Raw genomic sequence first — 27,617 nt, 5'->3', positions numbered from 1 at the left:
TATTCACAATTACAGCAGAGGTCAGATGTTGAGCTGACCCATATAAACTAAACGCTCCCTACCCCATAAGCCTCTATTTCTCTTCCATCTGTGTGCCTAAGAGTCTCTTGTATGATTTATGATTTATGAAAATAATTGATGAAAAATCTTCAGTTTGGAATATTAACTGTTTCTCTTCAGACAGATGCAGCCCTTACCCGCCTGCAATTCTGCTTATTTGTGGTCTCGTCATTTACCAACTTCTCACGATTCCAAAGTTCAACATTCAATATGCTTTGCTAATTGCTTGCATTACCCAGAGTGTTTTGCATTTTCTTCCCATTTTAAAGAATATTCTGCTTTCTATTTTGTCTTTAGAACTGGATAATCTCACATTTCCACACAACACTCATTCGATCAATCAAATTTTTGTCCACTTAGTTACTCAGCTACATCCTTTTGCCGATTGTCCTCACAGCATGCCTAGTTTTGTGTCATTAACTGATAAGGTTACAGTACAGTTATTAATATGCTTTCCAACACTGATCACTGTGCCACCTGACTAGTTAGTGTGCCAGTTTGAAAATGAGTCTTTTACTAGTTTTTTGTTCGCCAATCCTCTATCCATGAAAACATGACCACCAAGGTTGTATGATCCTAACATGAATATGGCACCTAATCAAACAGCTTTTGGAAATCCAAATATTCAATAATGCATTCCAATCAATTTTGTAAGGGAAATGCTAGGTTTAGTGGCCAACAGTTTCTTGCCTTGTTCATTTAATTAAAGATTCTTGCATCTGCGTTTTAAAAAAAAAAAATCTGCTGAGAACTTCCCAGAATCTGAGGACATTTGGAAGGTCTTGACAAATATATGCACCAACTCTGCAGCCAGAGGACCCCAAGATGGGGGTCATCAGTTCAGGGAATTTGCCAGTCGTCAGTCCGAATGGTTTGTCTTGAACTTCTCAGTGTAAGTAATAAAAATGGAAGCTATAGGAAGCACTAACTTTATTTTGAAGTGTGTCATTGTGGATAAACATACAGAGCAAATGTCAAGCAATGGTATGTAAAATTATAAAAGGCTTCAAAAATGTGCCAAGAGTTTGCTTCCCTTTAAATGGCATCAATGAGTAAATTATACAAAATAATTTCTGGAAAATTGGTGGATGGGAAATAAAATTTCAGGTTGTTAATTGCCACCAGAATCAACCAGAAAACTACAAATACAGAACAGCTGAAAATTATTCCCAGTATGATATCTTACATCTAAGTCTAGGCCCTTCACGCTCCTCATAGTCATCTTCTTCCTCTTCCTCCACCTCTTCCTCTTCTTCCTCCTCCTCTTCCTCCACCTCCTCCTCCTCCTCCTCTTCATCGTTGGCCTCATCTTCCTCCTCAGCATAATTTCTAAAAAGATCAATTTTATTTTACATGAAAAGACGATTTTTGGAAGGCAAGGCTACTGGCCCCCATCTTGACAACTTTTCATAGAAGCACAATTGAGAGTGTCCTGTCTGGCTGCTTCATTGTGTTGTATGGTAGATACAAGCATCGGTCTGGAAGTCAATACAGGGGATCATCGAAAAGGCAGAGAAAAATCACTGAGGTCTCCCTTTCCCCTATTGACATTTACCAGGAATATTGCTTAAATAAGGCTCAAAGAATTATGGAAGAGCCTTCCCATCAGCACGCAGTATCTTTGACTCACTGCCATCAAGGAGCAGGTACAGGAGCATCTAAATCAGGACTACCAGGCTAGGGAATAGCTTCTTTCTGGAGGCTGCAAGATCGATGATCAGTATCATGTAAAATGTCCCAAAATATTTATATATTTATTTTGGATGACATGGCCATGTGTACATGTGATTATTATGAACGATGTATTGTGTGTACATGTGCACGTACCGTGGTCCAGAGTAATGTCATTTCATTGGGTTGTATATGTAGTCAGATGATAATAAATGAACTTGAACCAGAAGTACAAAAGTAACCTGCAAAAAGACTACAGAGAATGAGAGGTCAACAGATAAACAGTAAGCCATCTGGGAGATTACCTATCTCTTGTGCCTCTCCTGGCTGTGGCTGGTTGACAAGCTGGACAGAGCCACTCTCCATCTGGTATTACATATAGTGCTGGCCTCAAACAGAACAAGTGAAAAGCCTTATTACATTCATCACATAGAATTAGCTTGTCATCTTCACCTGGGGGAATAAAAAGAAGAATCTGAGTTTACAGACCATAGATATGGTTGGCTCAAGACAAGATTATTTCCTTGAAATGAAAGGCCAAATAAAACTCTTTTTAAAACATATTTAATTATTCAAATATATTAAAGCAAATTCTCCTTAAAATCCCAAGAAGTATAAAAGATTTTGAAATAATGTTATTGCAGGGATACAATACAACAAGGTACAAAATGTCTACTTTGTGCAGGGAAAGAATGATAAAAAGGTTGGGAATAACAAAATAGATACATTCAGGAGAGGGATCAACATCAGAAATTGACTATGCAAGTAGCAATTGATAACCGCTCATGGAATAGGACAGTGTGTCAGCTTGGCTACAAAATTGTCAGATTCAAGACAGAAAACAGAAAATCATGCGAATGGGCTGATAAACAGTAGAATTGTCTCCCAAAGTCATGCCCCCTTGATACTTTAGTTGGAGGTGTGGCAGACAAGTGAGAATAACAGCAACTCTGCATTAGAACATCTACTGTCCAGTAAACGATCAGACAACATACAGAATTTAATAGAGACACATTTTGTAACAAGGGATGGTGTGAAGCAATATAATACCTGGTATGCAGTATAATACCCCAGAAGCCTCGTAGTATACACAAAAACCTGGGATTCACCTGACAGAGAAAATAGCTAGCAGAACTAAGTCTGAACTGAAGATCAAAATTCCTAACAAGTAATGTCAACACTGACAGACACTAAAAAGGAATAGTTGATATTCAAAATGCTAGAAGTTGTACTACGAAGCTAAGCTTACTCCTTCAGATTAAAAACTAGCTTTGCACATCTAGACTTGAAGAATCCCATTAAAATAGAGACTGTGGTACTTCCCCAAGACTTCCTGTAATCAATTGCATTGCTTACCCTTCTTACGGCACACTTTACACCGGGCATTTTCAGTTGACATGTCCCATTTTATACAGGCATCCAGCATTCCCAGCAACACATGCATGCGTGAGAAGGTCTGAGCCTCTCTGATTGCACTTTTCCATAGCTCCAGTGCAGAAGCAACCTGTAGGCAAGTTAGTAAAAAGCAATTACAAAACAAGAAACTTTAGAAACAGTCCAGATGCAAGCACAGATATATACAAACAGAGGCAGTCTAGAAGCTTCAGTAAAGCCAATAATAATTCTCAACAAAAAATATTCCAAGATAAGCTTTTGAAAGAGTCTAAAGGAACTTTTGACATTATTTTGCATTACACAGAAATTGAACGCTCTGATTAAAGTGCATTCAGTAATAAATTATTTTGTAAGTTCACACAATGTGTGAAATTAAGCAGCTTAATGACATGGCATCATCTTATTACTTTTGGTCTACTTTCAACTTAAATGAAGCACAAAGGCAAAAATTAGGCCATTATTTTGTTGAGAATGTTTTCTAAATTCCTTGTTTAAGTTAATGTCATGGTAATGCAGAGCCTCAAAAGTAAATGTTTTAGGAACTATAGAGAAGTCTTATTTAATACTGAAAATTATTCTTTCTGGGAATTATTTCACTTTTAACCTGAAGCAAGTTAAAGTTGGAAATACCCAAAATACATCTACAAAGCAGGATCTCTCACTTCTGCAGCCAATTCTACCAAACTCAATTGCACAATATTCAACAGAAACCCAGATGATTTAGTTTGGGTTGTTCTACTATCAAGGGAACCCAAGATTCTAAACATCTCATTGTTCAACTTTACTACCTCCACTTATAGCCAAGTTGGCAGAATTGGGTTTCACATCTACTCCAAGATTTTAGATAACTTTGTTTACCAACTGAATATCTAATTCAAATGCGCAGATCAAATGCAATACTTTATTATTAATTATACATAAACATTACAGAGCTTTTATTTTCTGCGATTGAAAACCTAAGAATATTTGATTCAAAAGGAAAGGGAAGAACTTCAGTTGATTAAATGACGATGAACTTGGTTTAAAAATCTAAAAGGCTATTTAATAAAATAAGACAGCAGTTTCAAAGTATCGACAGCCAAATGAAAATGTGAATTAGAGTGGAAACAACAATTCTTCCTTTCAGACACACAAAGAATGTGGTTACTAAGAAGTCATTTTTTTTACCCATAAAAGCAAAACTTGAATAAACAAACAAATCAGCAGTAATCTAATTTAACTTAAATACCGAGAAATATCTTCACTTTTTAGAACACCTTAACAATCTGCAAAATTAATATCGTTACTGCCAATTTCAAACGAAGCAACAACTCACTTTAAGAGCCTCTTTTTCTCATATTACAGTGACCAGTCACACAGAACTGCCATTCAATAGGCATTTGTCATTCAGCGGCAGATGAGCAGCTGCACCCACTTTACACAGCCGTGCACCCTCACACTACCTCAACTAGGTAATATATTTTGCTTTAAATGGAAAAAATGCAGGCATGGAATTACAGGGTTGCAAAATAATTGAAGGGTTCAGAAGCTATTGAAATTTGATTTAAAGAATCCTAGAATTAGATTACAGCTTTGTAATGCCAAACAGTATCAATTTTATACTCAGGTTTACTTTAGTGTTTGAAGTGCAATGACCTGAACATAAGTGGATTAATCTCTTCCAGCGTTACCCAAATACAAAACCATTATCCAGCAATGAATGGTATACATTAAAAAATTCTGGAGATTCCTTGTAGATTGATAGCAAAAGATTCAAAGTACTAAACAGAAGTACACAAGACCAGATGTTCCTAGGGACAATTCAAGGTCCAGACTGCTTTATTTGATCTCAGTAGTGATAGCAGTTGTCAACTAGAAATCACTTTAGCATCCTGGCTTTGGAGAGGGGTTGAATGAGGGGTCATTGAGAACAGTCATTTTAATGAGGTACTTTACAGACGAAACTTCAAGAGTCAAACGGAAACTGGTGAAGGTGCCGGACTCAATATATACAGCATTATATCCCCTGAATTAACATCCATAACTCAGCAATGGATTAGTAGTAGAAGGAATTAAAAAAAGTGGTCAATGAAATGGCTCCCCAACATCTGCTTTTCACCAAAGTATACCAGAATTGCTTCAAATAACTTGATTTAATTTGTAACTCACCCTTGTTGCCACCAAGTCAACTCATTGGCTAGTACCTTGGCTTCTATTTTGGTACAGTTGGTGTCTAGAAATTCTTGCCTACAGAGGGACAGTCTCTATCAATGCCCAAGTGCTGATTAACATTTTTCTTATAACCATATATGGTTTATTACTTGCAAATTCACTATTAATGGAGGGCCTATGCAGGGTGCCATTGAACTGAAGAAAACGGGGAAGCAAGGTTTATTTTCACTAGAATGTAAAAGGGAACATGAATGAGGTGTAAAAAAATTGAGGTGAAGATAGGGTAAATTTCAGGAAACATTTCTTGAAATGGGAGACTGCATTTGCTTTCCTCCAGTCATCTGGTAACAGTTGTGACCAAAGAAAATTGAAGAATTTCAGCTTGAATCACAGTTCTACCTCCAATGGCTTACCATGACTTGCTTCCCCTTAGACTCTGTGCCACTATTTATAAAGCCAAAGATCTATATTCTTTTTGAAGCATTCTTTTAACTTGTCATATCACTTTCAACAAACTACACATACATACATCAAAAAAGCTGTAAATGCTCAAAATCTGAAATAATCACATTTAAAACAATGAGCATGTTTCCAGCATCTATGGAGAGAAATATTTAACATATCAGATCAATGACCCATCGTCACAAAAATAAAGTTTGTGTTACCAAAAAAAAAGTTGCAAACAAAGAGTTAAACAGAAAAATCTGCAGTCACTGTGATTGTAGTTCAATACATAAAAGTGCTGGAGAAACTCAGCAGGTCATGCAGCATCTATAGAGAGTAAAGGGCAACTAATTCAGGCCGGAGGCCTTCGGCATGAGCAAAAAGCTGGCAGGCTTCTGAATAAAAATATGGGGAGAGGAAGGGAGAATTGGAATGAAGGGGCAGGGGGAGAGGTCATAGATGGATATGGATGAGAAGAAAGAAGAGAAAAAACTGAAAAGTGGGGGGGAAAGTTAGCTCTCTGATTGAAGAGAAGAGGGTAGGAGCTGAAGCAAAGGAGACAGAGAAATAGGGAAAGAGACTTGAGGAGGGGTTTAACAGAAACTAGAAGACGATGTTAATCCTGCCTGGTTGGAGAGGGCCAATACAAAACGTTAGGTATTGGTCCTCTGATTTGGAGGTAGCCTCCATTTGGCAGAGACAGACATGATATGGAAATGTGTGGAATTAAAAAGATTGGCCACCTGCCTCTGTTATTGCAGCGGGCAGAGTGAAAGTGTTCAACAAAACAATCTCCCAATCTGAGTCCCGTCTCTCCCATATCGAGAAGGCCACAAATGGAGCACCGGATGCAGTTGATGATCCCTACAAATTCATAACTGAAGTGTTGCTTCAGTTTGGGGCTTTGAACAAGCATGCTTTAGGCTGCAGAGGAGGGGATGGCTAGAGAAAACAAAAATAATATTTGACAGAGTGGAGACGAAAAGGGATTAAATGATGCAAATAGTGGTACTGGCAAACAAATGTGGGGAATACCAGCTAATGGCATAAGATGCAAATAGGACATGGATAAAGGGAATAGAACGAGCTGGAACTGCAAGATTAAAAAACACATTGCATTTGCTGGAAATCTGAAATAAGAAAATGCAGGCAATATCCAGCAGTCAGGAAACATTTATGCAGGCAGAAGAAACTGAGGTTTCAACAGATTGACAACCTTTCACAAGAACATACATCTTTTGATACAATCTGGATAGGTCATTGATCCAAAATTATTAAAATCAAATACAGGTACATGATCCTTTATCCGGAACCCTTCGGGGAGATTGTGTTCTGAATTTTGGAAGCCCCACCCGAATTGTGCTGCCGTATCCACCAGTGCAAATCTGGCCAGCAAGGGGGAGAGACCGGCAGCGTGAGTCAGGCCAAGGGGGGGCAGGCCGACTCACGCTGCCAGTTTCCCCTTCGCGGCTCGACGCGCTGCCAGTCTCCCCCTCGCCGGCTAGATTCGTGCTGGCGGTCTCCCGCCTGTCCGACTCGCGCTGCCGATCTCCCCCTCCCCTTGCCGGCCCGACTCACAATGATGGTCTCCTGCCCGTCCGACTCGTGCTGCCAGCCTCCCGCAACCTCCTATATTTAAAGAAAAATGATCCCAGCTTCTATTTACAGAACTGAAGATGTTGGTTTCATTTAGAAAATCTCTCCCCCTTCCAGTTGCGCTGCCATCTCCCCCAACCCCCCTCCAGCCCGACTTGAGTTGCCGGTCTTCCACCTCGCCTGCCAGATTCGCACTGGTGGTTTCCCACCGGCCCGCTTCGCGGCCCGACTCGCGCTACCGGTCTCCCGCTTTGTGGCCCAACTCGTGCTGCCGGTCTCCCCCCCCCCCTCGCCCGCCTGACTTGCGCTGTGGGTCCCCCATTCTCCCCCCCCCTCCATCCGGTCGACCCGCGCTGCTGCCTCTCTCCCCACTTGCCGGATTTTGGAGTTTTCTGGATTCTAGATGTCTGGATAGAGGATCGTGTAGCTGTACTGAAGACTGGGATATGACTAGTTCACTTCTGTTGCTTTCAAACTTTTGTTTACATATTGTACCCGACGATTTTATATTTGCCTCTTTTTGGTCTTTGTGAAGCTATAAACACCTCACATTTCCCAAAATGCATGTTTCACCTGCCTGTCAATATTTTCCTGCAGTCTATTACTACTCTCCCACAATTCACTGCTTCCATGTTCAGGTAATTTGCAAATTTAGAAAAACTCACGTCCAAGTATTAATATAGAGAAAATGAAATTGAAAACAGTGGTCCTGGCAAAGTCTCCAAACAAATATTGGACACTTCCCTCGAAACTTTTACTTTCACCACTTCTCACTACTTAGCTAATTCTTTATCCTAACTGCAACTTTCGTTCTATGATTTTCAAACTTGGTGACAAGCTCACCATATGGAACTTTATGAGGTGCCTTTTAGAAGTTCCTATCAATCAACCCTCTATAAAGCTATTTAAATGAGGCACAATTTACCCTTAAATTTCTGCTATCTTGTGTCATTTTTGTTTTGTTTTACCAATTATCCTTTGATCTCGACTTACCTGAGCAAATGAGAAGTTTCTATTTGTTATCTCTACCTCTTCTTATTTTAAATAGAAGAGCTCTTTGCAACCTCCTATATTTGAAGGAAAATAATCCCACTTTCTATTAACAGAACTGAAGACATTGGTTTCATTTAGAAAATCTCTCCCTAACCTCCGAAGTCATTGCATCTTTCCTCAATTATAGCTTGCAAACTGAACGCTATATCCAATTGTAGGACAAATAATATTCCATAAAGACTCCTTAATATTTTGTTCATGTATTTTCCTTCTATTTATAAAACAGGATCCCATATGATTCTCACCACTTTCTCTACTATTCTTGTTACTTTCAATGACTCTCCAAAAATACTCCTAGATCTTTCAGTTCTTGTTTTCCTTTGAAATTTGTCCATCGAGTTTTGTATGTCAATCTTTGATCTCCTTTCATTCACAGCATAATTGAGAGAATAAGACAACAGTACCTTGAGCAACTGGTATCGGGAGATAGATAAGGATTTTTACAAGAGGTTAGATCAGCTCAGGGGCAACTTGAAATTCATTGGAGGAAATAATGTGTTGTGCATTTATATTTCATTACAATCTTAGTGAAAATATGCCAGAGCTGCACCCATAACTTCAACCATGGCCCTCTTTAGAATGTCTTTTGGATGTCTCTTTAGAATAGATTCAAGAAGAACTGGAGGTTGCTAGGTCCTTGATTGGTTAGCTCCAGTGTTATGGGGAGAAAGTATGTGAATGTACAGAAGAAAAATATATCACCATTGCCAAGAATATCAGAGCAGGATAGACACGCTGAATGGTCTAATGCTGCTCCTATGCTTTATGGGTTTCTCTAAATCGTCCAGCTTGTCCAAGTGACTGTCAATTCTGGCCAATTATCATTGTTGCTTGAATGTTCCATTATCAAGGATAAAGTGACAACGTTGAAATCCATCAGAAGTTCAACTCAATGAAATCAGAATAACTTTGGAAATCAGAGAACAGGATCAGGCCTGTTTCGGATAAATTTTTTTGGAGAATTTGTCATTTTTTTTTAAAAACAGCCCATACCAACAATACAAGAAGGAAAGGCTTTTTAAGCATTAAAATAATTTTTAATTCCTACAAAAAATGCTAGCCACTGACACCTCCCCACTGAGGCCCCACTTGTGCTGGGAGCCCGAGGTCCACTGCTGCCGCCGGGAGCCTGATGTCTGCAGTCAGTTCAGTTCCGAAAAATATTTGGAGAATCTGATTTTGGATAATCAGAGTGTATTGTAATTGTGTTATACTCCAACACACCAATTAATTCTTTCTTTAGATTGATAGTAATATCAATACTGTCACTGCTGGTGCCTGGACCATCAGGTGGCCTTTAAATTGCATGGCAGGACATTGGACTTCCAGGATCAGAGCTCTGCAAGTTTATTCATCAAGGCTACCTTTCACATTCTTCACATTTTGCAGTTACAGGGTGCTAGACTCTGTTAAAAGAATGCAAGCAAGCTCTTCACAACAGATAAACAAAAACAGGTATCAAGTGAGTCCACAGGGCATTTTTCTGTCATAAACGTGGTTCAGAAGGCCACTTTTCTATCAACTTTTATCATTGGATAAATGCAAACATCAGAAAGAGGAAAAGAAACTACAATGGCATTGGCAATATGCTCTCTATAAGCTGTCATACCAGCTGGCTTCCAACAATGGGGCAAAGGCATTGCTATAACTGCCATTCTCCTAATTCTCATTCTCCCTTAAACCTGCTAAGCCACCATCATTAAAAAGCTTGGAGCAAACAACTTGCTCCATTGAACAGAGCAAAGCACCACTCGAACAATCAAGACTGCTGAAGTGTAAATATGTCAATAATTTGCTCTGTGGTATTGCAGAACAACATGGTTCTTGCTATGACACATTTGCTCTAGTTTAAGGGCCAAACACTGAAAGCTAATAATCTTCTTGCCACAGTCCTTTTGCTTAAATCTACCGACTAGCAATAAAACAAAAGTGGCATTTTGCATTCTGAGATTTCAATTTTAAGGTTCTTGCTGAACGAGTCCTCCGAATGAGGGACTAGCTCTCATTGGGCTGGTTGAAAAGTCCGTCTCTCGTTATATTAGACTGCTATGAAATTGTCATCAGAAAACAAAATCTGAGACACCAGTGTCCTCTGGAAATTCAATCCAATCTATCTTCCCACAAAATTAACAAGCACAGACTACAACATTGCAACAAAAGCTGAAGTTGTAACTTATTCTAATACATCATAAAGCAATCAGCAACTGCCAGCCAATTATCATATGATTCCTTAAAACAGAAGACAGTGCTTTGATCACTGACCAATTCCAGATTCTCCTGCATTGCACAGTCATGTTGGCAGCATTTGCAACTATGCACTACAGATGTGTGGGAGGTCTGCTGAATAACACATAGGAGCCACAGAATAGGAACTAGCAAGTCACATTTCATAGTTATTACTAACAATGCATTGACCAAGATCAACACTTGCACATTAAAGGAGAACCAGCCTTGTGTTTGATGTATAAACTAGTAGCATAACATCACTGTTCACACAAGTTACTGATTTCACTGGACAACGAAGATTTTGCTTCCTCAATACTTTTGGGTGTATTTTTATGGATTTTGGGCTGCTAATCTTGAAAATCATCTTTTTAAAAATAATTTATTTTTGTTTTTTTTCCCCCACAAAAATCATATATAGTAACATTTTAATATACAATATATTGAACTTTTTTAGCAAAAACAAAAACAAAACAGTCCCTCCCTCCCTGCCATACATACAGATCTGTTCACTGTTAGAGCTTACATAACATATTAAGTACATAGAGTTTGGGAAACTTCGTTATGCATTCACACACGTGCGCGCACCGGCATACGCGGGCACGCACCGGCATACGCGTGCACGCACCGGCATACGCGGGCACGCACCGGCATACGCGCACACATACACATATGCATACACACACATACATATGCATACATACATATGCATACTTACATATACATACACATACATATATATGCATGCACACACATATGCATACACACACATATGCATACACACACACATACATATGCATACAGACATATGCATGCACACACATACATATGCATACACACATATACATGCACACACATACATATGCATACACACACATATACACACGCACACACATATGCATAGACACACATACATATGCATACACACACATACATATGCATACACACATATACACACGCACACACATACATATGCATACACACATATGCATACACACACATACATACATATGCATACACATACTTATATGCATACATATACATGCATACTTATATACATATACATGTATACATAAGAGAAAAGTAACTAATAAATATATCTTTTTTGTTCAGTTTTATTAATGTATCTGGGTCCCTATGTGGTCCAGGTATGGCTGCCAGACCTTTACAAAAGTTTCTTATTTATTCTTTAAGATATGTGATTTTTTTTTTCCCCCCCCACAGGTATGCAGCTGTTCATTTCCACAGACTACCATGCTGTAAATAGAGGTAAGTCTGCCTTTCAAGAGATCGCAATATATTTTTTCGTTACTGCCAGTGCTATTTTTATAAATGAGATTTGATATTTGGTGAATTTGTCGCTTATTTCCAAGAAATTACCTAATAAATATAGCTCTGGGTCGCCCATGAAGGCCACTCCTGTTATCCTGGTAATTTTTCTGCAATTTCTTGCCAAAATGGCATCACTTTCTTGCACGATCATGTGGCATGTAAAAATGTTCCTGCCTCAGCCCCACAAAAGAAACCCATCTCTGAAATTTTGGCTTTTGATTTGTGGAACTTTTGTGGAGCAAGATATAACTGGTGTAAAAAAAATTATACTGAACCAGTCCACCTCTTGCATTTATAATTGATAACATGCTGTCCTTTCTCCAATCTGACCACCTTCTTTCTGAAATCGCCACACCCAAGTCTGACTCCCATCTTTCCCTTGAACTCTGCAAACCTGGTTTTGAACTTTTGCTCTGGACAGCATAATATATTTTTGTTATAAATTTGGATGTATTCTTCAACCAAATCATTCGTTCAGTTTCATTAATTTCAGGTGGGGTCACCGTTGGTCCCCATCATTTTCTTAAGAATGATCTAAGCTGGAGAAAACAGAAGAAGGTCCCATTGGCCAAAGGATAGAAGAGCTCCTTCCATATAATAATATATCATACCATGAATTTGTCATTCCATTAATTTAATATTCTATTCCCCATGTTCATAGGCAATCACATTTTTTTAAAAATATAATGGTGTTTTTATTGATATCCCTTTTTGTTTTAATGCATTCAATAATTTCTAATCATATGTATTAGAATGGGGTTATCCTTTTTCTTTAGTGATTTGAAACTCCATTAATAGATCAAGTCCTTTGCTTGCCCCTCCTCTATTGAGTACATTCCCACTTGAACCCAAGACTGGTGGGGGGGGTTGTCTTCAGTAAAGAAGGCTGCAAGAAATCTAGCCTGTGCAGCTAAGTAATATTTTTTGAAATCTGGAAATCTAAGTCCTCCCAGCGCGTAGTCCCACGTCAGTTTTTTCAATTCAGTTCTTGTTACCTTATTATTCCATAGGAACTGTCTAATATGGTGGTTAGTAGCTTTAAAAAAAAGTTTTTGGATAACAAAATAGGCAGTGATTGAAAAAGGTTTTGCAGTCTTGGCATCACTTTCATTTTGATGCAGTTAACCCTTCCCACCAAAGTAATTGATAAGTCTCCCCATTTCTGTAGGTCTCCTTCTATCTTCCCAAGAAGAGGAAGATAATTTAGTTTGTACAGATTTTGCCAGTTATTGTCAGTTGCTATTCCAAAATATTTTATTCCATTCATCTTCCATTTAAATACATTTCCTTTTTGGTATCTTTCATATTCAGAATTTGTTAAAAGCATCATCTCACGTTTATCCATATTTATTTTGTAGCCTGGTATTCTTCCATATTTTTCTAGTACATAATTTTTTCAAAGATTTATCTGCTTCTGATAGGTATAATAACTCATAATCGGCGAATAGACTGATTTTGTTTACTTATTGCCTGACTTTGAAGCCCTTTATATCCGTTCCCTTAATATCTCTGTCAGCAGTTCAATCGCTAAAATAAAAAGTGCTGGGGACAGGGAGTACCCCGGTCTAGTCGATCTACACAACGGGAACACCACTGACAGCTGATTATATCAGAAACAACAACCTAAAATAATAACAACTAAAGTTTTTATCCAATTTATAAATGTTCTGCCTATAACAATTTTTTTCCCAGTGTTTTAAATAAAGAGTCATTCCAAATGGTCGAATGCTTTTTCTGCGTCCAGGGGGATTGTCATATTTGGATTTCATTCAGATTTAGCCATGTGCATATTAAATAATCTTCCTACATTATTTGAGGAATGCCTTCCTTTAACAAATCCTGCTTGGTTCGTACGTTTCAGTTTTGGCAATTATTGTCCTAACCTATTAGCCAATACTTTTGCTAGTATTTTATTCAGCATTTAACAGGGATATTGGTCTGTATGACTAAGTTTTTATGGGTCCCTATTCTTTTTTGGTAACACTGCAATAACCACAGTTGAGAATGACTCTGGGAGGGTCTGTGGGTGGAAGGGCACAAGAAAAAATAGCTGAGGTGATAATGTTATGGGCCTAGAGGACCCCAAAACCCAGCAGCAATAAAAATTCACAAAGACTTAAACAAAAGTTGCTTTTAATTTTCTTTAAACATAAAAACAGAATGAAACTTTAATTATTATTATTAACCTAACTTGACCCCCTTCTAATTCTAAGCGCATGTGTATGTAATGTGTGTTTAAGTTCAGAAAAATTATTTGATTCACAGTCCAATCTCATTTCTCATTCTTCCAAGTTCACTGGTTGCAGGCAATTCTTATACTGTGCACAGAATTTAACATTTATAAAGTTCACCAGGCATTTGTCTTGAAAGGTAAATGGTTACCGCTCAGGAAGGTTCTTGTCAGTTTTCAAAAAGAGATTTGTTGTACGCTGGACACTCACAACTGATTCCTTTTTCAAAAATCAGCCACTTCAGTGACTTTCCGAAGAAACTTGCCCCCTCAGGGTTCTCCAGATGATAACCTCTTTCTTTCAGGTTACCACAGAGTTCCTTTTTGTTTCTCTTATTTCAAGTGAAATATTAGGCAGCCAGTTCTCTCCTCTTACATGAACCACAAAGGTTTTGACCAGGCTGAACTAAGCACTCACAACCCATCTTCCAAATGGGGTTTTCCACAAGCTTGCCAGCTTGTCTTGTTCCAGTCCCAGCTACTGTTGCTGACTATAAAACTGCAGAACTGATCTCTCCCTCTGAAACAAAGCCTGTTTATCTCTCTCTCTGTTTGCAAAACCACATGACCCTCCTAGAACAGCAAATTCTACTCCAGAAGGAATGCGGCTCTGACAAATTCTTTCATTTTTTGCCTTTTTGGAAAAAAAATCCATTAATGAAGTCTCTTGGGCACACTCCAAAGCTTTTTCAAAGGTTCTGGGGCTGACATGTCTAGCATGAGCATAGCTCCAGTATTTTAAATAAAATCTGTTTTAAAGTGTTTGTATGTGACCTGCTCTAAAAACCTGCCCCAATTTATCTCCCAAAATCATATCTATGTACTCAGTCACATCTATAAACTGTAGGTGGAAATCCATCCTCTCCCAGGGATTTATAAGCCTGTAGAGTGCCCAGGGTCTTGTTGATTTCTTTCCTTGTGAAGGTAGTATCCTAATTTTATCCTTTCTCTCTCTTCCAGCTTTGGAAGTTCAACATTTAGCAAAAATTGTTCAATTTCATTCTCATCTTCTAGTAATTCTGATTGGAATAATTTTGTGTAATATTGTCCAAGAGTGTCACTAATTTTTTTTTGCTTATACTGTTTCTGTTTTTATAGCATTTATCATTCTTGTTGACTCCTGTTTTAATTTGCCAAGCTAAAACTTTGTCCGGCCCTTCATCCAACTCATAGTATAGCTTTTTGTAATATAGCTTTTTCTGTCCTATGTTTGTATTTTATTATATCTTAGCTTTTTAATCTCCAGTAATCTGTATTCTTCTTGTAGTCCTGCTCTTTAATTTTTTTTCTAATTCTTTAATATCTTTCTCCAAACTGTTTACTTCTGCCATGTTTCCTCTCAAGATTCTTTGTATATGATATAATTTGTCCCCTTAAACATGCTTTAAGCATGTCCCATATCAGAAAACTATTATTAGTAGATGGAAGATTTGTTTCACAAAATATTTCTATCTGTCTCTTTATAAATTCACAGAAGTCTGTTCTTTTAAGTAATGTAGTATTGAGATGCCACCTGTATACATTATCTTGCTTTTCCATTGTTCCTATAGTTAATATTAACGGAGAATGATCTCGCTAGATATTCTGTTTTTAATCACTATTTTTTAAAACTGGGCAGACATTAATCAATCTTTGAATGCGCGTTGTGCACCCTTGAGTAAAGAGAGGTCCCTCGTGGGTTTTAATTTCCTCCAGGCATCGATAAGATTTAGATCTTTCATATTAAATGGTGGTTTTTGCTGCTTTTGCCCTCATTATTGTTCTTTCAGATTTAATTTTGGGTCCAAGCAGAAATTAAAGTCTCCTCCAACCAATATATTTTATCTTCCCTCTGCTGTTTTTAAGATGTCCTTCATAAAGGCTTTATCGCCAAAATTTGGGACATATTCATAAATGTCCATGCTTCTCCATAAATATTACAGTGTGCCATTACTTTCCCTCCAGCTTGATCAATCGAGGTATCTATAATTAACACTAGTATTAATTAGAATATCAACCCTTCTTGTATTTTAACCAAAGGGAGACGATATTATTTGTTCCACCCATCCTCTTTTTAATTCATCGTGTTCCAATTTGGTAAGCTATGTTTCCTGCAAAAAGATTATATCCACTTTTAATTTCTTTAAGTATGCCGACTCTCTTCCTCTTCACCCCCATGTTTATCCCATTAATATTAAGACTAATAAACTTTAGTGTTTTATCCATACCAAGCATTTTTCACACAAATATAGTATAACAGTAATATCTTCCCAATTTTCTAAACACTGTCATAACATTTCCCTATTAAAAGACATTTCCAACACATACATTTCCTCTTTAAGAAATACACACACATCCCTAGCTGTCAGCAACGCTGACAATAGTACCCGGAAGCCGGCGAAAAAACCCTGCGGGCTCTTCTGAAGAAGAAATCCGCCCTTCGGCACCATCTTTTATCCATTTTTGATGATAAAATTCTGGTTTTTGACCCTTTATACTGTCTTTTTAATACTTTTGGGAAGAGCTCTTTCAAAACACTTCCGCTCAGCTCATTAACATGGCCACGCTCCCCTCATGAAAATCACCGTGAAATTTTCCTGTCATGTGGTTTTTTTAAAAAAAAACCTATTTCTGTGATTTCCTGTCATATTTTAAGTCTCCTTCAAGTAGACAAAACCATGAAGTGCAAAATGAATATTTCTCCAACTTCCTACATGATACAGCAAGTCTGAAATCATCTTTGTGACCAGGTTGAAGTTGTCGGTCATAATCCCCAATTTTTTTTTCCAAGAGGTAAACCTTCTTTAAAAAAATCGTGTCCAGTGTTACCATGTTCACAATGCTATTGCTACAAATAGATTTTCCTGTGCCAACGCTGCTGCAACTGAATCCACGGCTTCCTATCCTGCAGGCCACAATTAGAGGGGGTGACAGCACCTCCTTCAAGATTATTCTCAACACCAGAGCCGGGACTGTACTCAATCCCCAAATGTACCCCTGTACACAAATGACTGCGTGGCCAAACACCACTTCAACTCCATCTCTAAATTTGTGGATGACACCACCTCTGTGGGCAGGATCTTTAACAACAGAATCAGGGCACAGAAAGGAATGAGAGATTGGTAGCTTGGTCCCAGGACAACAACTCCTCCCTTAGCATCAGCAGGACCAAGGAGATGGTTATCCATTTCCAAAAGAGGAGTGGAATTCACTCTAGTTCACATAAATTGTGATAAGGCACTGCTAGTTGACAGCTTTAAGTTCCTGGAGTATCTGCAGCAGATGGTCTACCTGCATCAACTCAATGGCCAAGAAAGCATACCATCATCTTTCTTACAGAAATCTGAAGAAAATTAGCATTCTACCAACATCCCTTAACAATTTTTAGTCAATGCACTATTGAAGATATCTTGTTGGGGGTGTATCGTCATGTGGCACGGGTACAACTTTGCCCAAGAAACTGCAAAGGTTGTGAATCCAGCTCAGGCCATTACACATGCCTCTCTGTGCTCCATCAACATATGTCACTGCCTTGAAAAAAGCAGCCAACATATTAAAAGAATCATCCTACCCTGGCCACATTCTTGTCACTTTCTGGTAAAAAAGGAGGTTCACGAGTGAGAGATAATGCACCATTAGATTCAAAGAGATTTTTTTTCCTTTATTACTATATCTTGATACGTTTAACAATAAACTTTAACTTGCATTGTTGGAACCATTGGCCTATTACTGCTCAGTGTGGAGAAGTAGCACTCAGGATGATGTTGAGAATCTAAAGCCACTGCTTCAGGAGCACACGAGGTCCTGCATATTCAGCACTCACTCGACATAAGCCCCCCACCCATGTGTAAGAGACTGCAGTTTTCCATTGGATTCTGAAGTAGCCGATAATGCCAGAATGGAAACTTCAATCTCGAGGGCTAGCCAACAAGAGAGGACAAGTGAATAATTATTTTTGTTAAACCAATATTGACCTCTGCTGGCCATTTCCACATATTGCAGTACAAGTGCAGTATAATCAGTTTAAAAATTGTGCATCATTCCTTGTCAGAGGAAATGATAGTAAAGAATAGAACACTTAAATTATGATTTCAATGGGTTACTGGAGGGTTTGACATTTTGAAATCATAGGAAGTTTTTTTTAAAGTGGAGAAAGCATTTTGAAACAAAGGTGGCTATTTGTAGAAGAAACAATGTAGAGGTAGATAGAGCAAATTGGTTTCAATGCGATTTAATCTTTGGTTTGAATTTTCAGTTGAATATCTCTCATTCTACCATTTCAAAATGGCGCTGACTGATAACATTTAAAACAAACTGGAATGGACAAACAACTAATATCTTGCTACAAAAGCAAGCAATAGACTAGGTATCCTACAGTTAATGAATATACCTTGTGACACCTCAAGCAAGGCCTTTCTGACATGTACAAAGGTCAAGTCAAGAGCCTGACTAGCCACTTCACCCAATAAGTGAACTCCAATCTCAAAAACCATCCAGAGTCAAACTTCAATAGTAAGGAAAGAGGCTCTTGGTTCATCCAGAATGAAGCAGCACACATGGATTGACATCATAAACATTCATTCTCTCCACCACTCGTGCAGAGTAGTTGCACTGCAGCTACTCACCCAGGACATTCTGACAGCATTTTTCAAACAGCAATGTCCATCATGGAGCCTGGTGTGAAAATACCACCAGCTGTAAATTTCCTTCCCAGTCACACATCATCCTGATCTTGAACTACATCACTGGTCCAAGTTCTAAAACACCCTTACCCAAGGATGCAAGTCATATCTTCAACCAGGTTTGAGCGATTCAAGTCAGTGGGCAATTAGAAATGTCATCAATGTTCCAATTTCAAAAAAAAGAATGCCTCTATAATGCAATATAATGTGCAAAGGTGCCTCACAAAAGCACAAAGAAAAATAAAAATGAGTAAATGGAGTCAACATTAGCATTTGTAGTAGGCTTGAAGCAATATTTTAAAGGAAGAAAAAGAGGGGGTAAAGCAGGGAGCTTCTGAGAGAAGTCATGCTCAGAAAGGGCAAAACAAGGTTATTAATGAAGAAAAAAAATCAGGTGTGCAAAGTACATGTCTGTGGACTATTAATGCTGGATGAAGAATATTTCAGGGGAGAAGCAGGTGATGCATGTATCAACTATGCCACAGCAAACACTTTCATAATTCCAAGAGTGAAACTTCATAACTTACCTTGGCCTCCTCAGCCATTTTCTTTTCCTCATCTACTTCCTCCACTTTTGTTTCCTCGCCTGCTTTCTTCTTTTTCTGCTTTGGGGCCATAAAACCTTGCAGAAATTTCTTTATTATACACTCCTGAAGTGTGATTACGCACTCGCCCAAATCCTTCAGATTATCCATTGAGCGCACCTAGCAAATCATACAAGATTAGCAAGATATCCAAACGTACAAATTATCTTTAATTTAACTGCAGTACAACCAGAGGTTTATAAAATCATGAGAGGTAAATAGTCAAAGTCTTTTTTCCCATGGTAGGCCCATCAAAAATTCCAGCACAAAGAATTAAGGGGAGATGGGAAATATTTAAAAGTGAACGGAAGGATACCTTCTTCACATAAAGGGATGTGGGCAAACTACCAGAGGAAGTGGTGGAGATGGGCACCATCTGACTGCAATTTGATACTGGCTGAAGGGATACCAGGTCAATACAGGATATGAGAAGGTGCAGAGGGCATTGAAGGTTTCCTGATCTCTGAGGCTAGGACCTGATGATTTGGACTGGACTCTGTGTGGCTGCAGGAGTACTGGAGGTGAATTCACGGACACTCGGGGACTCTGAGGGAACTCTTTCTCTGTGAGACACTTCAGGCAATTTCTGCTGATGACAAATCTGTCTTATATTGCACTGTCTTTATTACGTGATAATAAAGGAATCTTGAATCAATTGTAAAGTTTAAGATAAGTACGTGGACAAAAACGGTTCAGAAGAATATGGGCCAAATACAGAAAAATGGGACGAGATTGGTCATCAGGGGCAGATTGGGCTGAAGGGTCTTTGCTGTATAACTCTGTGAGTCTATAATAATTACAACTAAAATAGAGGCCACATGATTGTTGTGATAAAGTGAAACCCTGATTGGAATGGGCTCAATAAATGGATTTATGATAAATACCAATATAGATTTCAGAAGCATCATGTTCAAAGAAAGAAGAGCAGGATGGTGATGATACAGCAGCTTGGAAGGGCAGGAATGCCTTACAAGGCTATTGGATATTGGGCAAAATCCTAATGCCACGTTATTTGCACTGCCAAAGAATGGGCTTCCTTTTATTTGAGGAGCTAAGCAAGAACTTCCTGGACCCAACACACAAATGTCATCACAAATAAAGTACCTCCAGTTCTTCAAGAGTTTGCAGAGGTTATTATGATATTAGAAACATTAGCGAACTTCTTCAGGTGTATAGTGGAAAGTGTGCTGACTGGATGCATCGTGGCCTGATATGGGAGTGCCAATACCTCTGAGCGGAAAGCCCTGCACAGGTAGTGGACACAGACCAGTACATCACAGGCAAAACTCTCCCCATTATCGAGAAAATCTGGAGAACAGTCGCAATCATCAAGGATCCACACCACCCAGTATCTGCTCTGTTCTTGATGCTACCATCAGGAAAGAGGTATAGGTGCCACAAGACACAAGAACAGTTGCTCCCCCTCCACCAGAGTCCTAAACAACAAACTCAGAGACTCATTTAAGGACTCTTTCTTTGCACATTATTTATACTGATATTTTTTCTTCTTTATTGCAGTTAATATTTCCTTCTCTGTTTATACTCCTCTTTTGTACATAAACCTTTTCTTGAGTGTAGTTTTGTTTTGCACTATTGATAAGTAGAAATTCTGCCTGGCCTGAAGGAAAAACATCTCAGGGTTGTATGTACGCTGGCAATAAATCTGAACATTGACTTTGAACGTCCCAATTCTTTACTTGGAGAACCACATGTACGTTAACAGAAATTGCTATTTCTATGAAGAGAAAGAGAGTAAATGATTAAGTATCTTGAATATTAAATTTCCTAATGTTTGTTGGGGAGGTTGAAACTAGTTTGGCAGGGGGATGGGAACCAGAATGTTAATGTAGAGAATAGAGCAGACGTTAGAAAGTTTGATGTAATGTGTTGTGAGTTTGTGAAGAAGGACAGGCAGTAGAGGAAGCATAAGTGTAGTCAGCTGGAGGGTTTGAAATGTATTTATTTCAATGGAAGATTTATTAGGAATGAACTTTGAGCATAGATCAATACATGGAATTACAATGTTGTGGCCATTACAGTGACTTGGCTGACACAAGGACAGGATTAGCTGATGCAAGTATCGGGGTTTAGAGGTTTTAAAAGGAAAAGGATGGGAGGTAAAAGAGAGATGGGGGTGGAACAACACGATCATGGATAGTCTCACAGCTGCAGAAAGGGAGGACATTGGGGGTGGGGCTTGTCCACTGAGTCAGTGTGGGTGAAAGTCAGAAACTGGAAAGTAGTGATCATTGTATTGGGAGTCTATAGGTCCCTAAATAGACCTTGGGCCACTGACAAGCAGAAAAGGAGGCAGATTTTGGAAAGTTGCAGAAATAAGAAGGGTTTTGTTCTGGGAGAATTTAACTTCCTAAATATTGGCTGCCACCTCCTTTCTGTAAGAGGGATAGATGGAACAGGATTTGTCAGGTGTGTCCAATAGCTAACTAGAGGAGAGAAAATACTGGATCTAATACTGAGTAATGAACCTGGTCATGTAACAGACCAGGGATCATTTGGTGAAAAGTGACCGCAACTCCCTGATCTATGAACAATGATAAGAGCAGACAAAATGGTAAAGTGTTTAATTGAGGAAGGGCTAATAACGATGTAATGAAACAGGAACTTGGGAGAGTAAATTTAGAACAGATGTTCTCAGGGAAAAGCACAAAAGTAATGTGAAGGAAGTTCAGGGTTCCAGATAGATTTGTCCCACTGAGGCAGAAAAAAGATGGTAGGACAAAGGAACCCTAGTTGATAAAATAGGTGAGGCAGCTAGTGGAGGAAGAAAGAAGCATACATAACATTTAGAAACCAAAAGACAGGAAGAGTTTGTGTGCATTATATGGAACCCAAGAAGGAACTTAAAAAAGGACGGGATAGCTAGAAGGGGGTATGAGAAGCCTTGGCAAGTAGAATGAAGAAATACATACGTGAAGAATACGTGAAGAACTGAAGGATGACGAGAGTTAAGGGCAAAGGAGGAAACTTGACTGGAGATGGAGGAGGTAGGGGACATCCTAAATTAATACTTTGCTTCAGTGTTCACCAGAGGAACATTGGTCAAGGGGAGGTTAAAATAGAATAAGCATATGTGCTGGAGCATGTTGAGGTTACAAAAAGGATGTGCTAGATCTTCTTAAAAACATTAGGATTAATATCCCCAGGACCGGATGAGATATACCCCAGATACTACAGGAAAAGAGAGAAGAAATTGCTGGGGTGCTGGCAAGCAATGATCTTTGCATCCTCCCTGGCCACAGGGGAGGTACTGGAGAATGGCAAATGTGGCCCCTTTGTTTAAAAAAGGTAATAGGGAGAATCCTGGGATATATCTTGCATCAGTGGTAGGCAAATTATTGGAGAGGATTCTTAGGGACAGGATTTATGAGCATTTATTCTTCTCAGGAATAGTCAGCATGGCTTTGTGAGGGGATAGGTTGTGATTCATAAGCCTAATAAGTTTTTTTGAGGAGGCAATAAAAGAAATTCATGAAGGTAGGATGGTGAATGTGGTGTGCAGTGCCCTCCATAAATGTTTGGGACAAAGACACTTTTTCCCTTTATTTATCCCTGTGCTCCACAGGTTTAAATTTGTAATCTGTTTAATTTGTAATTTGTTTAAGATTTTAAAAGGGACAGACAGAGTAAATGTAGATAGGCTTTTTCAATTAAGAAAGGGGGAGATTCAAACTAGAGGACATGGTTTAAGATTGAAGGGGGAAAATTATAAGGGGAACATGAGGGGAAATTTCTTTACGCAGAGGGTGGTGGGCATGTGAAATGAGCTTCCGGCAGACGTGGTCGAGGCGGGATCACTGGTTACATTTAAGGAAAGACTGGATGGTTACATTTAAGGAAAGACTGGATCGTTACATGGATAGGAGGGGACTAGAGGGGTATGGACCGGGTGCTGGTCAGTGGGACTGGGAGGGTGGGGATTTGCTACGGCATGGACTAGTAGGGCCGAACTGGCCTGTTCTATGCTGTAAGTGGTTATATGGTTATGGTTATAAGGTTATACATGATTAAAGTGCATTCCAGATTTTATTCAAGTTTATTTGTTATATTTTGGTTTGACAATATAGAATTACAGCACTTATAAAACATAGTCCCCTCACTTCAAGGCACCGTAATATTTGGGACATAGCAATGGTATGTTCATTAATTAAATTTAGTACTTTATTGCATAATCCTTTGCATGCAATGAGCACTTGAAGTCTGTGATTTATAGACATCACCACGGTCCCAAGCATTTTCTCTGGTGATGCACTGCCAGGCCTCAACTTCAGCAACCTTTAGCTCCTGCTTGTTTCGAGGGATCGTTCCCTTATGTTGTCTCTTCAGCATATGGAAAGCATGCTCAATTGGAGGTCAGGTGACTGACTTGGCCATTCAAGAATTTTCCAGTTTTTAGCTTTGAAAACTCCTTTGTTGCTTTAGCAGTATGTATGGGATCATTGTTTTCCTGAAGGATGGTCTGCTGTCCAAAGAGTTTGGAAGAATCTGCTCGAACTTGAGTAGGCACAATGTTTCTATACACCTCAGAATTCATTTTACTACTACCATCATGACATTAAGTGCACCAGTACCTGTATCAGCCATACATGCCCAGGCCATAACACCCGCACAACATTTCACAAATGAAGTGGTATGCTTTGCATTCTGGACAGTTCCTTTGAACCTCCACACTTTGCCCTTGCTCTCATTCTGATACAGGTTAATCTTGGTCTCATCAGTCCACGACCTTTTTCCAGTGCAGGCTCTTCTAAATACGTATTAGCAAACAGTAATCTGGCCATCCTGTTTCTATGGCTAGTGGTCTGCATCTTGCAATCTAGCCTCTGTATTTCTGTTCCTGAATTCTTCTATGGACACAATCATACCTGCCTCCCGAATAGTGTTTCTGCTCTGTCCGACAGGCACTTGGGGATTTTCCTTCATGATGAGGAGAATTCTTCCGTCATCAGCAGTGGAGATCTTCCTTGGCCTATCAGTCCCTTTGCGATTACTGAGCTCATTAGTACACTGTTTCTTAATGATGTTCCAAACTGTTGAATTGATAATCCTAAGATTTAGGCAATGTCTCTTACTGTTTTATTCTTGTTTTTCAGCCTCAATCACTTCTTTGACTTTCGTTGGCACAACTCTGGTCCTCATGTTGATAAATGGCAACTACAGTCCGCAAAGATGATCAAAAGCTTAGAAACAAGCCAAGCTCTCTTATACCTGCACCAATGAAGCAATTAAACATGCAAGTTTCCTCAAACACCTATGAAGCCAAACATCCCAAGCTTTATGGTGCCCTGATATGGGGGAACTATGTATAAAAAAATGGTGTAATTTCAATATGGTCAACCCAAAATGTATACAAATAGCCTTGAATAAAATCTGGAATATGCATTTTAAAAATCACATATGAATTGTTTGATTACAAATTTAAAACCAGGAACACAGGGACAAATAAATGAAAAAAAAGTGTGTCCTAAACATTATGGAGGGCACTGTATATGAATTTTAGTAAAGCATATGACAATGTCTCCTATGGTAGACTCTTTCAGAAAGTCATGAGGCAAGGGACCCATGGAACTTTGGCTATGTGGATTCAGAATTGGCTAACAGCAGGATTCTGAACTGTGGAAGCTTGGGGTCCAAATCCATAGATCTCTCAAAGTTGCTGTGCATGTTGATAGGCTAGTTAAGAAGGACTAGGGTATGCTGGGCTTTATTAGTCGGGGGACTGAGTTCAAGAGTGAGGACATCATGTTACAGTTCCATAAAATTCTGGTAGGAATATTGTGTTCAGTTCCAGTTGGTTCATTACAGGAAGAATGTGGAAGCTATTGAGAGGGGGCAGAGGACTTTGCCTGGATTGGAGAATGCATCTTATGAAGGCAATTTTTTCTCTTTAGAGCAAAGAAGGATGAGAAGGTGACTAATAGACGTCACAAGAGGCATTGATTGATAAGGGTGGACAGCCAGCACGTATTTCCTAGAGTGAGAGTAGCAAACACCTGTAAAAAGGGAGAAAAGTTTAGGGGAGACGTCAGGGGCAAGTTTTATTTTATTACACAGAGCAGTGGGTGCCTGGAATCCATTGCTGGGGTGGTGGTGGAGACTGCTAGATAGGCACACGGCACATGGATAAAAAATATAGAAATTATGGAGGTATGGAAGGTTTAGTTTTTTTGAATTGATTTATGTTGGTTGGCATAACATCATGGGGTGAAGGGCCTGTACTGTGCTATGATGTTTCTTGTTTCAGATCACAGTTGCTCATGACCTGCTAAGCATTTCCAGCATGTTTTTGTTTTAGATTGCCAGCACATTAAGTTAGCCTGATCCCATCTCTGCCATTAGCTGCACCTCAACAAAGCAAAATTCAAGCCAGTTAAACAAGAAAATCTGCAGACGTGGATTGTAGTTTACACAAAAATACTGGAGAACCTCACCAAATCATGCAGTATTCTTTATGTAGCAAAGAAAGACACATAACCAACATTGCAAGCCTAAGCCCTTCATCAATGTATGAAGAAACAGCAGGCAAGAACTGGAATAAAATCATGGGGGAGGGGAAAAGGGAGGAGCAGAGGCAAGAGGTCAAAGGTGACTATAGGTGGGAAGGCACAAGATAAAAGGTGATAGGGAGAGGAGATATCTCTTTAAATGGAGAGCTGGAGGAAAGAACGAGAGGGATGGGGAAGAGTGGAAGACAAGGGAGTGACCTAAATGAAACCAGAGAAATCAATGTTAATGCTGTTGGTTGGAATATTAGACAGAATATTCTTCTCCAATTTATGGGTGGCCTCAGTTTGGAAGTTCACAAGGTTATGGACAGACAGGTCAGCGTGGGAGTGGGGCGCAGAATTGAAATGGTTGGCCACTGGGATATCCCCCACCATTACTGCAGACACAGCGAAAGCACTCACTGAAATGATCTCCCAGTCTGCATCCAGTCTCTCTGATGAAGAGAAGGCTACAATGGGATATTATTTGCCTCTCCCTATTGTGACAGATTATGTTATATTTTATATTGTATATAGGTACGTTTTAAAAGGTGATAAATTGCGGCAGGTTTTTTTTAGTGTAGGTCACACACAGATACAAACACTTCAAAACAGATCTCATTTAAAATGCCAGAGCTTTGCTCAAGCCAGACAGTCCAGGCTCCAGGTGCCTTTGGAAAAACTTTGAAGAATGCCTCTAAAGACTTTACAAGTAGGTGGTAATTGGACACGCTGTGGAGTAATTGATTATTGATTTGGAAAGCAACAGATGAGCAAACTCAGAAGATTGGGTCTGGGGCCCGCAGTCGAAGTGCAGTTTGCTGTTCTAAGAGGGTTTTTCTCAGAGAGAGAAAAGAGAGGGGGAGGGGGAGGGGGAGAGGGAGGGGGAGGGGGAGGGGGAGGGGGAGGGGGAGGGGGAGGGGGAGGGGGAGGGGGAGGGGGAGGGGGAGGGGGAGGGGGAGGGGGAGAGGGAGAGGGAGAGGGAGAGGGAGAGGGGGAGAGAGAGGGGGAGGGAGAGATCAGTTTTACAGTTCAGCAACAGCAGTTGGAACAGGACAAGCTGACAAACGTGGAAAAACCCCACTTTGAAGATGGGTTGTGAGTTCTTAGTTCAGCCTGGTAAAGCCCTTGTGGTCCATACAAGAGGAGACAGCTGATTGTTTCATGTTTCATTTGAAATAAGAGAAACAGAAAAGGACCTCTGTGGTGACCTGAAAGGGGTTATCATCTGGAAAACCTTGGTGGGGCAAGTATCTTCAGCAAGACACTTTAAGTGACTGACCAGAAGGAATCAGTTGTGGGTGTCCAATGAGCAACAAGTCTCTCTCTGAAAACCAACAAGAACCTTCCTGAGCAGTAACCATTTACCTTTCAAGCACCAAAGCCTGGTGAAATTCAGAAATGTTAAATTCTGTGCACAAGATAAGAATTGCCTACAACCAGTGAACTTGGAGGAGTGAGAAGTGAGATCGGACTGTGAATTAAAGAGCTTTTCTGAACTTACACACACATTACATACACATGCGCTTAGAATTAGAAGGGGGACAAGTTAGGTTAATAGTAATAATTAAGTTTAATTCTGTTTTTATGTTTAAAGAAAATTAAAAGCAACTTTTGTTTAAGCCTTGGTGAATTTATATTGCTGCTGGGTTTTGGGTTCCTCTAGGCCCATAACATTATCACCTCAGCTATTTTTTCTTGTGCCCTCCCACCC

At 39.3% G+C, this 27,617-nt stretch overlaps 1 protein-coding gene across 1 annotated transcript in view; it reads right to left on the bottom strand.

Annotated features, from left to right (window-relative positions):
• baz1b (bromodomain adjacent to zinc finger domain, 1B) overlaps nt 1–27,617 on the bottom strand; it is a 96,645-nt gene that overhangs the window by 20,568 nt on the left and 48,460 nt on the right. The window contains exons 12-15 of the mRNA XM_069911820.1: nt 19,344–19,520; nt 3,088–3,235; nt 2,037–2,184; nt 1,247–1,389 (exon numbers count right to left, since the gene is read on the bottom strand). Of these exons, the coding sequence (XP_069767921.1) occupies nt 1,247–1,389; nt 2,037–2,184; nt 3,088–3,235; nt 19,344–19,520 (616 nt within the window). The remainder of the gene's footprint in view (nt 1–1,246; nt 1,390–2,036; nt 2,185–3,087; nt 3,236–19,343; nt 19,521–27,617) is intronic.

Source organism: Narcine bancroftii, chromosome 14 (assembly GCF_036971445.1).
Source record: "Narcine bancroftii isolate sNarBan1 chromosome 14, sNarBan1.hap1, whole genome shotgun sequence".
Lineage (NCBI taxonomy): Eukaryota > Metazoa > Chordata > Chondrichthyes > Torpediniformes > Narcinidae > Narcine > Narcine bancroftii.
This window is presented reverse-complemented; position numbering and strand designations above follow the sequence as displayed.